Source organism: Hetaerina americana, unplaced genomic scaffold, assembly GCF_022747635.1.
Source record: "Hetaerina americana unplaced genomic scaffold, ioHetAmer1.1.p SCAF_7, whole genome shotgun sequence".
Lineage (NCBI taxonomy): Eukaryota > Metazoa > Arthropoda > Insecta > Odonata > Calopterygidae > Hetaerina > Hetaerina americana.
The window spans coordinates 50,730,042-50,748,045 of NW_027287316.1; the positions used below are offsets into that span (position 1 = coordinate 50,730,042).

Sequence of the window (18,004 nt, forward strand, 5' to 3'; positions counted from 1 at the left end):
ACTTCACAACTGGCGGCGTTCTCAATTTTTTTAAACATTGTAAACAATCACAGAAACAACACAGGCAATGCTAGCGTCACGCAATTTGGCTCAGAGAAGGCAGACAAGCCACTGAAGCTATCTGACCTCGTCCAGCGGCTACTCGCGTCGTCAGCACTTCATGCGGCACGAACGGGTACTACTTTTCGGATGACCCTCGTATGTAGCAGGATATGCCAGAGATATAAAAAAAGTCAAAGATCTAGAATAAACTAAATGGGCCAGGATAATGCAGTAAGAAAAGAGTGGGAGAGCAGAAGTTGTAGAGAACTTGAGATTTTGACAGACTAATTTGTAGATTGGCATGGCATATGATTTCTTCTTCTTTTGTAGACAGAAGGCGTGTTTCATCTGGTTGTTAAGTCAGCATACTTATCTATCTTCTATTTAGGAATCCCAATGATTATTTTCCCAGCGGGGATTGATCTCTCGCTATCTTTACTGTTCTTCTGCCATTCATTCATGTAATATGGCTATTCCATTCGATTCTTCCATTTTTTCACATTTTTTGGTTATTGAATATTTATCATACGTGCCAATTTCCTCATTTCATATCATCTTCTAATGACTATTCACATTTTCCCTGCTATTTGTCTCCATACGTTCATTTCTGCTTCATGAATAAGGCTGCTAGTTCCAGTCACATCTGGACTTAACTCAGCACAAATGTCACCATGGACGTTAGTACTGATTTACATAATATCATCAAGCATGCATTCCATACTGAGTAGCTTTCATAATTTGTTCATGAACCACGTTGTCGTTTGAGAAAATAATACCATGATATTTCACTTCCATCTACTGTTCTATCTTTGCTTCTTGTGTCTATTTATTAGTCCCTTAGTCTTCCTCATAGGACTTTCCCTTCATTTTCTCCTGCATTATGTTCCTACTCAGCATATCAAGGTGCATTCAATTTATTTGGTTCTTCTTAATATAATTACACATAGTCTCTTCATCTTCTACTTCTCTATGCATGCACATTACTTTATTGTTTCCCATTTTATCTGGCTTTTAGTCTTTCAACCTTCCATGGTTTTACAATTGTCTACTTGGAGTGCAATACTAAGTTGCCAATTCATCATCAAGAATATTATTTGTCAAGGTTACTTACCTATAGTCTGTCAAACTCCCTTCATCACTTGACAAGGTATTTTAATAGCAGGTTCTTTTCCTTGGGAAAAAAATCCACCCACTTGATTTGACCTTACAGTACAGCATCCGTCTTCATCTCCCTCAACTCCACACTCAAATATAATGATTTCATCCCAATTAATTTTCATGTTAATTTATAGATGTACTTAATACACTGCAATGAAGGGTGCCTTCAGGATTTCTGATGTAACATGTGATGCAATCTAGGTGTCTTGGTAAATGTAGGTACGGGCTCAAAATGTTTTTTTTCTTATAAATTTGTCCTACACATCTTTCCATAATTTTCTAAATATTTTTTGTATACTCACAGTTTCTAAAATGGAATCGGTTCCTGAGATATCAAGGTGTGTTATTGTATTTGGCTGTGCAAGGAAGTTGTGCAGATTCTGAAATAAAAAATTACTCGCATTAAATTTGCTCCAAACAAAATATAAATTTCACACTCACATGCATTAATGATACAAGTATTTTATAAAAAGAATACAGAGACAATTCTTGTAAGCATTAAAAGAGTTCAAAGAGAATAAAAAACCAAATTGTAGCCCTTCATTTAACCCATGAGGTTTCTCTATCCACATCATTTTATTACCACAAGTTCATAACTCATTTTTTATAAAAATCAAAATGAAAATATTATAATTCACAAAATATATACTTCAACCCCTCTGATTTAAACAAAAAAAGAATTTCCATAATAACATTAAGTGGAATTCTTCATAACACTGAATGCTTTTGCGCACTGATTCAGAAAAAAACGTCTGTAATAAACATCAAGTGGTCTTTTCATAAATGACAATGTCATCAGGAATGGAAAGCATATAATAAAAACGTAATGATCACATAAATTTCAATTTTCATCTTAAAAGAGGAATGAAACTTACATTGACTTCGTCTCTCAGGCTATTTCCTGCCAGGTTGAGATAAGTGAGTGTATTTGGCATATACTTGTTCAGTGAGAGAGCATGAGCAATCTGGTTAACACCCTTGGAAGACAGATAGCAATGCGAAAGGTTAAGATGCACCAAACCTTTGGAGACTTTAGCAATTGGATTACTGAGATGAGAGGCACCTGGAAAACAAAATGAAAATGATTACTAGTAACATGATTTAGTTGTTTAACACAAATGTTGTTGAATAGGAACATGTAAGAATATTAAATATATTCACTAACGCTGCCCATTGTGATCACTAATCGTGACTTGACCAAATAGCCAACTAATATGTTTGGCAATGAGGAAAGTAGAGATACAATGATGATAAACAATAATCACACATTTAATGTTTCCTTTTGGCTTGTAAACCAATGAATAATTTTCTACCTAGCTTTCACTATTATCGAGACACTTGAAGAAGATGCTCAAAATTGTATTTATTTATTAAATCTTCGTTAAGTGAAACTAAGAAATTTATTTTCACTTCCCTCTTTAATAATGGGCAAGTTCAACAAATCAAAGGATGAAATCATGCATTCCATCTAGTTACTTGCTCAGCATACGCAAAAGCACATCATTTGACATTTAGGAAGAGAACATATAGTATCCATATTTTTTGATTGGGTTAGGAAGTGCAGTACTCATTATGAGCATGTGAACACCTGTATTCAATAGAGAGACATAAGTTGCCTAAGTGACCTTGATATTGACTATCAGATGTGTCAGTGTTGTACCTGTCAAAAAATAAAGCCCTTCCCTTTAAGTGAGACTTTTTACCTTTACGTTTCAAACTACTGTGATGACTCATGCAGCTCACGGCAAGGCCACAATTGAATTGAAAATATCTCTGCCCTGGATTATGTCAATATCTTACTCAATTAGATAATATTTAAAATAGCACATTCACACAACCACCACCCATGCATAGCCATACACATTCCAATCTATAAGACTAAAATGATGCTAGGAATAAAAACTAGTTTTAAAATGTGAAAAAAACAGGTACACATTCAGAGAACATAACATACTGGGCCATGAAATCTGACTCTCTGGTTGAATTTCTATTGTCACACCAATAGTAATGAACAGCCATTGGGGTCTGGCCTCAGCGGACTTTTAAAATAATCATGAAGTTGGCTTCCTTATTTCATCAACTTGGACTGAGAATACCTACACTTAGGCATGCTGTTACTACAGATCTATTAGAGGAAAAGGTCACTACAAAATCTACAACAAGAGTAACAAGCATGCGAATGAGTAAAAAGAATACATATACCAAGGATGAAACAAAAAAAAATAAAAATCACACCTTGAATAATTTTGGCAATAATTCCACACAAACTAGATGCACCTAAAAAAAGAAAATTTTAAATGCATTTTCATTTCAAGGACACAACTGTTGTGAATGAGCAACAAAAAATATTTTTAATAAAAAAAAATAAATATGCAGGCCTAGACTCTCAACTGTCTCATAAAAAGAATACCTAACTGTTGATGCAATAAAAAAAATTTTGTGTAATTCTAATATGCTCATGAAATTCATACAATCCAAGTGATTATAACATCATATGACAAAGAAATTATTGACAAAATAAAATTATATGATTTAATAAATAAACCTTAAGGCTGAAGTACTAATTATAACCATATTCTTGGTAGATACATATCTAAATTCCTAGCGTAGACCTCATGATACACTCCATTCTTCTACATTTCCCATGCATAACAAAAAATAGTCGAAGTGCCAGCACACTATTTCACCCTGATTTGGATCATATTAGTATAGCATATAAGAAAAATTATCATTCTGGTATGATATAAAAGGTGAGGTAATAACTTTTTCTTACAGCCCTAGGTTACATCCCTACTCCTAACATCTCATACCTACATTTCAGTTCCTACTTCTCCGCACTTCTACAATGCTGAGTATTTCCAGCTTTATATAAAGATATAATAAGGAAATATTTTGCAAAATGGTCGCCAAAAGTGTGGCACATAAGCAAAAAGCTTGATTGAGCCGAATAACCAATATAGAAGTCAAATTCTATGAAAAAGACAAATCCTAAACTACCAGCATGGAATTATATGACCTCAGGCAACCCACCCTTCACCACTCCCAACATTCCAACTTGCCTGGAATCCTCTTTGCATGGTTTTTGGGGAAATGACTTCATTTTTTAATTTGGGTATGACCTTCATATATCACACAATTTTCTTCATCTATACTATAGGCCTACAATTTTTCCTAGCACTCTCTCTGCCTATTTTCAGCGTTACAATTAGCATTCATTTCTATATAATTCATATATCTCTTACCCATGTAATTTTGAATTTAAGTTATCATTTCAATGCAAATCTTCTCAGAATGTAATCTAAATTTTATATAAATAAATAATGAAATCTGCTATCTGCAGTAAAATATATGGGCATTAAAAGTTTTTCAGAACAAGAAAAATAAACAATTTGATTTACTTCATAAGTTTTTTTCCAAGAAATACGATTCATTATCCATAACTTCAAATTGTTCAGACTCGTAAAGAAGCCGTAAACACATGGTCTTGTTAGACACAGGCAAAAGTTGGAGAGAGCTTTTTCTGAATGAAAAAGCTTATAAAGTAACCACAAACCATGGAGAGAACCCTATGGTGGGACATAAGACTTTTAGAACATAATAAATAAATAAAAAAACACTGGACAACAAACAGAATTAATACACGAACTGAACAAAACAATGTAAACAGAACTATGCACTAGTATGTATTTGGTCTTAGAAAGATTTTGGGTCAATAATATGAATGCATATCTGCACTGCTATGCAGCATTAACATATTATGCCCACAAAATATTTCCAGAATAATTTTATTACACAGGGGAATACATTGTGCAAAGCATATACTATTATATGGAGATGATGTTTTCAGGAAAAAAGAATTAAGACTAGCAAAAATTCCATGTACTAAGGGTACAGAGAATATGCATGCATTAATTCATTCCACAATTTTGGTAGCTAAGCCTAGCTAGCAACCTATCTATGTTCTACTGGGATTGACAAAAACATGGGAGCATTTTAATAATTGGAATGCACATTACTCTCATTTAATAATATGTGAAATGGTGAAATTTTAAATTATTCAGAGTACATTATCAATATTAAGAACCACATAAGCAACTTGCAATCAGATGCTTACTTTCACCAAATGCTGCCTGGAACTACTTTTACCAAATAACTACCAATATAAAGACTGATTTACACAATGCATATTCCTGTGCAAAATTGCTTGGTCCATTGGCAGACACAATGTCCATGACACAGATTATGCACTGTATTTTTCATTATAAAGAACACATTCTAATATCATGCACATAATTATGTAGGTACTCAGAAAAAATTAAGAATGCCTTAGGGACTGCTACACACAGCAAAAAATAGATGGGTAAAACAAAATCGTTGTCAAAATGTGGATAGAGGTGACTGGATCAAAATATTTTGATAAATTCCTTGGTCTACAAGCATATATCACCATTTTTGATACAGTTATTCTAATAAAGTAACAGGGTCCCCTGGATATTTGAGAGTTCACCGCATATCTCTTAAAATAATAATTTTAATACTTGTGCTCATTTAAATATAACAGTAAAGGAAATGTAGCATGCAATCAGTCATTACCTTTATCCTCGATCATATTGTTTGATAGATCAATTGTGTGTAAAGGAGTATTGGTGTTGGCTATCAGGGACAAAGACAGCTTGTGAGCAAAGTCCCTGAAAGAAAAAGTATTGGTCATCCATCAGATTTAATAGGAAGCAGCATGATAAACAAAGTAGGAAATGCTTCAACAGTAAATTTTGTACAATGATGATGCAAGCAGATGCATAAAAATTTAAAAATGAAAAATTACAACCAAGTATAATTAGGAGAATGTTAATTAGTTCTGTTTCCATGATAACGGCAATGCCAAAAACACAGTTAAAACAGCCAAATTACAAATGGGAGATGTAGGTTACGTCCCGGGCAAATTAAATAATTTAGCTGCAAACTTGTTTCATCATAGTACAATTACATTCAAAATATTTTCACTGATAAGAGGACAATTAAGGTTTAAGACATAACTAACTACACAACCTTTACTTTTGCATATATATTACACTTTTAAGTCAGTGATTTAAAATACATCTTTTGAGTTTTACTTAGTATGAATAATAGTTAATAATACACAAGAAAAATATTTACAACAAAAATTATATGTTCAAATACAAAGTTAACCAACAGTGAGTAAATCTTTAATCAAATAAAGGTATTAATAATGATGCAAATTACCATCTCACACCAAGGTTGTCCAGATGAAGCTCTTCGATACTAAGCGACTTTCGCATTACATGCAGAATTCTATCCAGAGCTTCGTGGGATAACTTTATATTACTGGCACGTAATTTAGTGAACCATGTGTTATGTTCCAATGCACTAATAATGGGAACCAGGTCTCTGTAAAATAAAAAATCATACTCATAAACTGTCATTTTCAAGCCCCCAAACTACTTTGACCCAACAAATAAGTCAATAAATATTTGATTGTCAATCAAAATATATCACTATTCATCTGATAAATGCAATATATTAATACATATATACGGTATTATATATATATATATATATATATATATATATATATATATATATATATATATATATATATATATATATATATATATATATATATATATATACACACACACACACATTCAAACACGAAATACCGCCAAACGGCGAATAATACAGAAACAGATATAAGGAAAAGGGATAGGAACACATATAGTATAAAGGACAAACACAATAGAGGTGGGGAAGGCGGAATCGAATGGATCACAAGAGTAAAAATATTTCCTTGACCGGGACCGGGATATATATATATATATATATATATATATATATATATATATATATATATATATATATATATATATATACTACCTTGATCAAAAAGTTCCCGGAATAACCACCGTGTGGCGCTCCCATCGTTCCGATTTGAGTTCTGTTTTTTTTGTTAAATTGGTACATCTGTTGTTGATATTCCCTTTAAATCTTAGTGTCATAACTTGACATTTGCAAAAGTTACGTAGCCAAGAGTACATCTATCTCTGTGTGTGTTGGCGATTTTTTACAATTTCAGAAATGGATTTAAATTTGCAACAACGAACTTGTATTAAATTTTGCGTAAAAAACGGATTTAGTGGCGCACGGACGTTGGAAATGTTGGAAAAGTGTTTCGGCAACGATTCTCTAAAAAAAACGGTCGTTTACCAGTGGCACGAGCGGTTCAGAAGTGGTCGTGAGTCAATCGAAGATGATGAACGCAGTGGCAGACCATCGACATCGAAAGTCGGTGAAAAAATTGATAAAGTAAAAGAAATGTTGGTCAATAACCGCAAATTAACCATCAGAGAAATAGCGGAGGACTTGAACATTGCCTATGGATCCGCCCAAGACATTGTGGTTAATGATTTGGGTTTCCGTCGTGTAGCAGCAAAGTTGGTGCCAAAAGACCTCAATTTCATGCAAAAAAGAGACCGTGTTGACGTCGCAAAAGACATGATTTGCGAGGCTGAATCCGATCCCACATTCATCAAAAGGATCATTACTGGAGACGAGACGTGGGTTTATGAGTACGACACGCAATCCAGACATCAGGCAAGTGAATGGCGTTCACCAAATGAGCCGAGACCAAAAAAACCACGTCGTTTTCAGTCAAAAAAGAAGGCAATGCTGACGGTTTTCATGGATTACAACGGTGTAGTGCATCATGAATTTTTGCCAGAAGGCCAGACAGTAAACAAAGAGTATTATTTGGGCGTTATGAGACGTTTGCGTGAAGCAATTCGCCGAAAGAGACCAGAAATGTGGGCAGAAAACTCGTGGATTTTGCACCATGATAACGCACCGTCGCACAGTGCTATCATTATTCGTAATTTTTTGACGAAAAATGCAACAAATACCATCCAACAGCCACCGAATTCACCTGATTTGGCTCCCTGTGACTTCTTTCTGTTCAATCGAGTTAAAAAACCATTACGGGGAACGCGTTTTAGCAGCCGAGAGGAAGTAATGGAAAAATCGCAGGAAGCACTGATGGACATACCGAAAACCGAATATAAAAAATGTTTCGAGGATTGGATCAAGCGCTGGCATAAGTGTGTTGCAGTCGATGGGGATTACTTTGAAGGGGACAATATAGATTTAGATGAATAAACTTGTATTTTTAATTTTCTGAATAAATTCCGGGAAATTTTTGATCAAGGTAGTATATATATATATATTATATCGTATATGTATATATATATATATATATATATATATATATATATATATATATATATATATATATATATATATATATATATATATATATATATACACAATATTATATATATATATACACCGAAATACCTTTTTTCACACATATAGACACACACACATTCACACCACATAACACCAAAAACCTGCCGAATAACAAACACATATCCATTCATATGGATACAGATATAAGGAAAAAGGATAGCAAACATATAAAAGACAAACATAGGGCAATGGGTGGGGAAGGTGGAAGGTAGCAAATCACAAACGCAAAAAAGTTTCCTTGACCGGGACTCGAAAAATATTTAAAACCCAAGACAAAATAGACCACATGGATTAAAACACATCTGTATTCACATACTTTTGGTCAAGGTGATCAAAATCCTTAAGGCTTAACTCCCGTGTGTCATGAGATAAGTAAATGGTGTCCACGTCCTGAGAAAAAAAGAGAAAATTAGTTGGATATAACATTTTTTGCACAGCAAAAACCTAAATATTGAATTTAAAGGTATCATTCATTCTTTACTAGAAGATTAAAGTAACAGATCATTTTATATTTTCGCAAAAAATTTACATTTTCTGTGCAGATGACTGCTGAAAAAAGTCATGCCAAAAATCCTGACAGCAGTAGCAGCCAGAAAACATAAGATACATTCCATGCATTCATTAACTGCACTGATAATTAGGCATACCACAAAATGTGGAGGATGACCACTCTACTGACATCAAAAGAAAAAACCATGGAGTAGGCAGTGCATGTACATGAGACATCACTCAACATACCCAAGCCACTTCATCCCTATAGGGCATGTTGTGGTAATCACACATGCAAGCATACTGGGTAGAAAAGCCCCCACACGGGCCTACTCCACTTGAGCTGGGTGCATTCCCTCCAGCACCCCCATTGCGAGCATCACCTTTGCTATAGCGACCACCCAATACCATCTCTCCCCCATGAATAGCAGCCAGCAGTCTTCTAGCACCCTCATTGGGACCCAAGTCAACTTTTCTTATTATGTGCCTTTGAGTAACAAGGAGAAAATAAATGGAATTAATCAAGAAACTTAGCAAAGGAATAAGGTTTAGTGAAGCAACTAATGTGACAGTGAAAATTAACTAGATCTAAAAAAAATAAGTCCAGAGGTTATTTAACCATAAGTTAATGCTGCACGCTGAGTGAATATAAATATGGCAAAATAATTAGTTTGTATTAAAAAATATTTCTTAACTGGCAAAGAAACTTCTTCCTTGGAGCATGAATCCAACCTTTTCTACCTGATTTGTATTTTTCCACTCCCTTTCTAAACTGAGCAGGAAGCAACCGGTATGAGGAGGGCATGGATAACTTTGAGGATTTTCTATCTTCTTAACATTAAATGTTTTAACCGCAAACTATTAGCAATAGTGTATTTCTTTCACCACAGGCAAAAGTCATTATAATTAAAACCCATAACTCAATCCATATTACATAATACTACAATTTATGTACACATGCAAATGTGCGTAAATACTGTAAATTCTCTTTTTTAGGAGCATTTACAGAAAACTTCTAGGCTAAAGCAATCTACCAATAGTCAATATTTAGCTCTAAATTCATTTTTAATTCATATTCACCACTCATCGCCTTTATTTTGTGCCCTAAGAGGACACTTTTTGAAAATTTGCAACCTAGTCATTCAAAGTTGATTTGAAGGTGGCTAAAATGGCTAGAATATTTTTTTGATTTAGTGAATTCTCATTTTACAAAAAAAACTTATTTCTATGAGTTTTCCTCACAGGAATTCGCTAATCATATCTTGTTGAACCAAAATTTTATGAGGATGATGGGGACTGTGAAGATATATGTTTGAAATTCAAGGAAGTTTTTGTACACTTCAAAAGTAATGGTGACTTACTCAAGAGGCACAGTTGGAAAAATGCTCTTGAGGGCAGAGGCAAGAGTTAGCACCATTGTTTCCACATCAGCCGAGGGTGAACCTGCAGTACTGCATGGACTACCACCACCTTCCTCAATGACAGTTGGAGGAGCAACTGTTTGGAATGAGTACACTTTGTCTCCAACTGTGAAACTCAGCTGAAAAGAAGACTCTACCAATTAACAACTTTTTCATTGGCTAGTTCAATACATATATCCCATAATACTATTCCCATACCAATCCCACCATATGAATTTCTGGTTTCTAAACATGCTATGCGCAAAAAATATCTAAAAAATTGTTTTGCATCCATTGAATGTATCACACATTACCCTAATTAATTAAATTTTATTTAGAAATTATTTTTTTCCATTCTAATGCCTACCATTTCCATTAGGAAAGCCTTTAGAAGTCTATGCCCTTCGCAATGGCCATGAGAATGTACTGAGACCTTATGCAAGACTTGAGTATCAGATGTTAGTGTAATTTTACATAAAATAAGCGTTTTGTAAAGGGCTGATAATGGATTCAGAAAAATGAGTAGAATCCCTTTTACCATAGGTTTTCATAGTAGAGTGCTTGTGCTAAGTGTGAAGAGTAAATTTATTTCTCCTGCATTATACTAAGCATCTTTAGAAGTAATTCTGGATGTAAAAAAGGAAAGAATGAGGGTTTTTGGATGATATACAACCAGCCAGCCAACTGCTCTCCTTAATACACTCGCTGAAAATAGTTGAATGCTAAACCACACGAAAATAACACCAAAATATGTCTCCATTGCTTATAGATAAATTTCCATTCAGTTAATAAATAAAAAATTCTTTTTCTGTCTTAATATTTACTTTTAATCACTAAGCTTCCCATTTGAGGCAAATATATCTTCCTTTGGCTAACATATTGGCACCAAATTCCAAAATTTAGAGAGAAAAAGTGAAGCCAATTGATATGGTTCAAAATAGTAGTACATGATATGATCACAACTGGCACAATGTAGGGCATATAAATTTAAAAAAGAATGTGGACCCTCTCTACCAAACTGATAACTGTATACTTCTATTTTATATCAAATGTACAACAATACCTAATTTGATGCCAATGCTAAATGAGAGGCTGAATCAAAATTTAATTCAGGACAAACTAATTGGGCATTGCAACAATTACTCAAGGAAAATACACAGAACTTTAAAATGACAATCATCATCGACCTACCAAAGCTATCCATTAGAGTGTAATATACAAGTTAATGCTAGCTAACCAATTTGTTTTCAATTTCTGGAAGTACTTCATTATGACTTTTAAATAAGATTACAAGAACTAAAAATATTTTATCACAAAAATCAAGACAACTTTTTTGAAATATAACTTGCCTGATTAGGTCTCTTGCTCTCAACAGCTTGGATCTCCAGATAGTGAAAGTGGAAATCAATCTGGAAATATAGTAAAACTCCATAACAAAGTGGTATACATAAGAAACATTATTAGAATTGACATAAAGTATAAAATATAAATATAATATGCTGTACAAAGTGATTGTTAAAGCATATTCAACCAATATCTCAGCATTCATCTTATTTTGAGCATAATATATCTACCACAACTGGTGTTTCAGAGGCCTTAGCTCTTCTTTAGAATGGTTTTAGGCGGTTATAAAAGCTTTCATAAGCTTCTATAACTTTTGAATGAGGAATAACTGTGCATCAATTTTCCTTTCGGGAATCATGCTAATATTCACACATAAATAAAATCTCACTTTATCTGTACATGAAGGAACACTTTGGGAATATATTAACTGTTATGTAGTTTCAAATCAAACACTGGAATTTGTGCATATCTACCATCATTCATTGTTCAATTACTCTTGTTTCAATCATGCTTTTTGATACTCATTAACAACTCTGTACATTAACTGATCAAAAACTCAGCATGACCAAAGAAAACTACATTTCAACTGAATTTGCCTACATGACAAGGAGAAAAAGGAGCTCAAGCCACTACACTTGTTTTAGGAATGACGATGATGTTTTAGAAGTGAGGTATGATCATTTAAGTCAGGCTTTCAATTACTCCTCAATTAGACCTTAACCTAACTTTAGGAGATGTCGTAACTGAATGGGAAAAAAGTATCTCCAGACACAATATTACAATTTAGCCAGTCCATAGAGCCAGGGTGACAATTGACTCGGTCTAAGGGTGCTGAGCAAGCGCTTAATTACTTTTTTATTAGATCATTGGCCCAAATTAATTCCATTATGTCATGAAATGGATTCCACATGCCCTGCTTTATATCACACCTACATGAATGCTTCTACATGCATATTTCACACACTTAAATCACTAAATTAAAATATGATTTCTTGTTTTTTGCTGGAATGAAAATACTGCTAAACCTTTCCCTTCCGTCTCACTTTTCTTTGTGCTTCCTGAAGAGGTGAAAGATAAATGAAACCTTTGACCTGTTAGAAGATTCATAGTGCACCACTACTATCTTCTCTGCTAAATGGAACTACACACTATCCAAATGTTGTGTTTCTTTGATCTTCTGTGCCTATATCTATACCAAAATTTCTGCACATACAATCATGATGGCATTTTTTAAAATTAAAATTACATTATTTTTTAAGAATACTCAAGAAATTCAAATTTTTTTAAATATTTAAAAACATATTTGTTGCATTTTTTGATCAGGCCTCACAGAGGATCTTATTGGTAACATTATGGTAGGAGACCACATCAATAATGAGTAACTTAACATAATGAATTAAAGTTGATTAAAGAAAAATAATTATTCAATGGTAAAATGCTTACAAGACATGCACATTCAAACAATTTCAAACACCAGAAGCAATGCAAATTGTATGTATACATTTTTTCCTTGGGTCTTCTCACTGTAATATCACAATTTTGATCGTAGGAGACTTATTTGTTGCATATTTTTAATATGAAAAAAAATAAATTTTAATGCATACTTATTTCACACTATGAGAAAATGTGGCAGTTAAAATCAGCTCAGATCGGCCACATAAAATTTATAAATACTCTCAAACCTCTTCATGCACACAATTGCTGTCCTATTAGTCCAATATTTTAATATAAGAAGAAAGAAAATTATGCTTCGAATCTTACCCGAGTTGGGACTTTGGCAGTAAGAATGAAGAGACGGCATGGAGAGTAAACCTGCAAAGAAAGAAAATTATGAGTAAGAGAGGCAATCAAACAACAGATTCATCAATAAAAATCAAGAAATATTGGAAATGAATTATCACAAATGTGACTTATAACTTACAAGTTGATTAATACACATTTATCCCATTCAATAGCAAGATAATATTCTGTCTTCACTATTACAATTATTTCTTCAATTAGGTAAGCCATGATGCTATAATACAGGTATATCTAAGAAACTGAAGTTTGGGAATCAATGTAAATTATGTTCGCCAGTTTAGTTTGGAGGGCAATGTACTGCCTGCTGACCCAAAGGTGGTGGCTCTGAGTCCCACCTGATAATGGGAATAGTGCATGAATTCTGGTGTCTCATTCCCTAGGAAACAATATGCATGGCAGTCAAAAGTGTTTAATTTAAATCCCCAGAAAACATAAAATAATCGCCGCTGTATCTTGGAATCCTGGCGAATTTTTTGGTCTTGATCCCAAAATTTGTTGCTGGATTGAGGACATTTTTTTCAATTCTTTTTACTCAATACTGCGCACATAGCTTCTATGGAGGATTTAAACAATAATAGGGACAGTATACTAAACGTTCTAATTGCTATATGAATTTCGACACCAGTTTGAAACATTTTATCAAAAATACGTAAATATTTGGAAAAAGTGGAGAAACCTTGGCCTGCAAAAGCTTGTGTGTGATCATAAAGTGTGAACTTAAAATATATTCTTATGAGAAATGGTACATGCATGAATCAAATATGATTCATGACTTTTATTCCACCTAAAAATTGCATATCACGCGAGCATCCAGTGAATTGAATCATAAGATAAGATCATTAAAAAGAGAGGAGAAATATAATTTAAGAACAAAATCCAATCCATTAACTTAATGACAGAATTAGGTACTTATGGAAAATAAAAGTTGTTTTTTTTATTGTGAACGCAGCCAAAACAAATACATCTGTAAATCCTGAGGTGGATTTAAGTATTTCTTATTAAGAAATGCGTATACTCACATATTTATCAAATTCTATTCAAGTGTATCAGTTGTAGAGTATTTACATCGATTTCTTTTCCGCAAAGATTAAGGGAACAAAATTTTTCCCGTTAAATATATCAACAAAATCGACAGCAAAAATGGAATATGTATAAATAAAAATTAAAAAAAAACATTTCAATTTTCAATTTTTTTAGAAAGAGACATGAGGTTTCATTTAATATTGAAAAAAAAATTAATTTTGAATAAAATCGTCAGCGACTTGTCCTTAAAATCAATCTCAACGTACGTCATGACATTCGTCGAAAATTTTACCTCAAACACCTTCATCAGTAGCGGTTAAAAATAAAAATCGTTATCTCGGTACAATTAGTCTGATTTCCTCAAAATCGCATTCCAGAAGACTCATCAAACAGACTTCACATTTTTAATCATCGGCAATTAGTACGATTATATGATATTATTTCTCCTGACTAAAAAAAGAAATAGAATTACATCATTTCAATCGCAAAAAAGTCTTCCATCGCATGTTTGCTTAGGGAAAAATTGGCGAGGTTAAGCAGTCAAATTAGTTTTCAAAATCATATCTTATCGAGATCATCTCTCGCGTATCCTTATCGCGGCACCTGTAATGTCGGTAATCATTGGCGAAAGAATAGTCGTAAATATCATGGAAGGAAGAGGGACGAAAACACCATTTCATCCGGCCAATCATCATGTGGCCAACTGGCTAACCGCAACTTTTAAAGTTTTATTGTCGGATGATCTCCGCCCCCAGGGAGAAATTCAACGTGAGGGACAAACGGAAACTTTTATGAGACTTTTTTATTCAAAGAAAAAACGCACGAAAAAAACTTCGCATCCGTTCCAAACATGAACACGCAAAGTAACGCGAAAAATTCTTGCATAACCCAGGAGAATTGGCAACCCAGCGCTCCTAGCATGTCTTGATGTCGGGTATACCCCTAAGGGGCTCCTGCCTCCAATCCCGGGCGGGCAACTCGTGGAGCTGGAAGAATTTTCTTCTTTTTTTTCTTCCAAAGACCAGCTGATATTACCGGGGCACTCACCCTCCTTTCGAGAAAGTCCGCCACTCCTCCGGCCGCTGATTCATCACGGCAAAGAATCGCGATAGCCAACGCGGGGAAGTAACAACGTCGTCTGCGCCGCCCGCACTGGGAGACGACCCGGACTGAATCATCGACCGCTCCTTTCCGGAAAAAAGTTCCCACTCGCGACACATGCAAACGGTGATGTGCGTAGACAATTTCAACCGACGGATTTTCGAATCCAGTGACGCATCATCGTGCGATGGAGAGCTCCACGGGCCTTCCTGCTACCGTGCGGTCGTATTTCGGCCACCAAGAATCGCTTTGTCCACTGCAGAGACAATATGAGGGAGAGGGTCTCAGTGGCGGCTACGTCAGAGAAAAATGACACGCAATGTATATTGTTCGCCAGGCCAGAAATATCCATGCGACGCGTACATGTCCTCGAGGTTTTCACGGAATATGGACTCGTAAGTAATTATGGGAAGATTATAGGAATTGATTTTACTCGGTGTTCAGATTGAATGCATTGAAAGAGCTCGAAAATATGGAATGAATTTCAATGAACTGGAGAAATTCCAATGAAACCTCTTTATTTGTACATACATGGAAAATTTTTGGCTCTGCCAAGATATAGAGGAAGCTAAATGAGGGTTGGGATGGTGCGATGGTTAACGTACAAGCTTCCCACCGAGAGGGCCCGGGTTCAAATCCTGGAGACAACAAATATTTTTCAGTAGTATCCCGATTGCTACTTGAGATGCTTTATGGAGAGCACTTTGAGTAAGTACGACGTCCGCCGGATCAGACGTTAAACCACCGACCCCTTGGCGCCTTTCGACAAGAGTAGGCTAATGCCGCCGCCGGGTTTCTCTCCAACCTTCCTTTCCTAACTATCCCTAATAACCTTAGATGTCGATCGCCTCCCATAAAAACTACTACTCGGTGGCTAAACATAATTGCTTTTAACCACATATGAGACTGGTTTCTGAAGAATTTTAGGTATCTTTTGAAGTCCAATCGGATTTGATAGCCAACAATTTTGCCTTTGATGTTGCTCATCTACCACAAAGAGCTTTTCTGAAATACGAAGAAGTATAGTAAGCAAAAATATCTTATAGTAAGCGAAAGTAAAATATCTTGCAAGTGTAAATTAGTCGACGGTTAGGCCAAAGTTAAATTTCACCGAAGCTTCAAAAGGCTGGTATCATGTTTAACCATGTATTAAACCGACGTAAATGAATAAAGTGGAAATATAACATGGCTGTAACCAAACTTGCTATTGCCACGGAGAGGGCTGCGGCGACCAAGGAAGTGAAATGAATTTTATATCCCAAAAATGATTTATGGGAAAAAAGTCGTTTATTCTCCAAAAACTAAACAGTTTAATAAATAATGACAAAAAGCGGGCTCCATATTGTTCGAATTATTTGTCACAGAAAGCGATATTACACACGCTGTTATAGCATACGACTACCATGTATATATGATCATAGTAGTAGTTTTGAGGGGAGGCGACCGACAGCTAAGGTCATTTGCGCCATAGGGGAAGGACAGGAAAGGATGAAGGGTGGAGAGAAACCCGGCGTCGGCATTAGCCTACTCTTTACGAAAGGCGCCAAGGGGTCCGCGGCTTAACGTCCCATCCGACGGACGGCGTACTCACTCAAAGTGCCCTCCACAAAGCACCTCAAGTAGGGATCGAGATACCTCTGAAAAATATTCAACACCGCCGGGATTTGAACCCGCGCCCTCAGGGTGGGAAGCCAGTACGTTAGCCCCCGCACCATCTCGATCCCCATACATGGCATTTAAATACGGGAAGACGAAAAATTACCCGATGATTGAAAACAAGGTGTGTAATCAATATAAATAATACATAAAAATGGCGAAAAAGAATATGCAACGATTATAGGGGTTAAATGCTACTTAATGTGCACTTATAAGATATTCTCAAGCCTCCTTTGTTAAACGTAGAGTAGCTGACCAGGCTGAGAAAATTATTGACGATTATCAGTGAGGTTTTAGTAGTGATAGAGGAACAATAGATCACATTTTAATGACAAGGAAAGTCTTTGGGAAAAGTAATGAGCATAGTTATATCCTCCAGTTTGTTTGTGAATTTTAAAATGGCCTTTGATAATGGCAGTTTTCACATGATGTCGACCAACCTTAGAAAACTAAGTATGCATAAGAAATTGGTTAAATTGCCCAAATTTACAATGGGGCTCTCAACTAAAAACTAGCTACAAACTCTCCGAATGATAGCTGATGAAGTGAATCAATGAAAATCAACAGTGCACACCATTTTAGCCGAACATGATGGATTGATCCTTCACATGACAATGAGCCTGCACATTTAGGATTGATTTTTCGCCAGTTTCTGGCAAAACATTCGATCA

General features: G+C 35.0%; 1 protein-coding gene across 5 annotated transcripts in view; it reads right to left on the bottom strand.

Moving 5' to 3' along the window:
* The window catches only part of LRR (Leucine-rich repeat), a 184,543-nt gene that overhangs the window by 53,731 nt on the left and 112,808 nt on the right, over positions 1-18,004 (bottom strand). For 4 of the 5 annotated variants that reach the window (XM_071595872.1, XM_071595874.1, XM_071595871.1 and 1 more), the window contains exons 3-12: positions 13,515-13,565; positions 11,759-11,818; positions 10,371-10,549; positions 9,259-9,496; positions 8,837-8,910; positions 6,445-6,609; positions 5,794-5,888; positions 3,436-3,477; positions 2,076-2,263; positions 1,503-1,580 (exon numbers count right to left, since the gene is read on the bottom strand). In XM_071595872.1, the coding sequence (XP_071451973.1) occupies positions 1,503-1,580; positions 2,076-2,263; positions 3,436-3,477; positions 5,794-5,888; positions 6,445-6,609; positions 8,837-8,910; positions 9,259-9,496; positions 10,371-10,549; positions 11,759-11,818; positions 13,515-13,565 (1,170 nt within the window). The remainder of the gene's footprint in view (positions 1-1,502; positions 1,581-2,075; positions 2,264-3,435; positions 3,478-5,793; positions 5,889-6,444; positions 6,610-8,836; positions 8,911-9,258; positions 9,497-10,370; positions 10,550-11,758; positions 11,819-13,514; positions 13,566-18,004) is intronic. The other variant, XM_071595873.1, reaches the window with a different exon arrangement.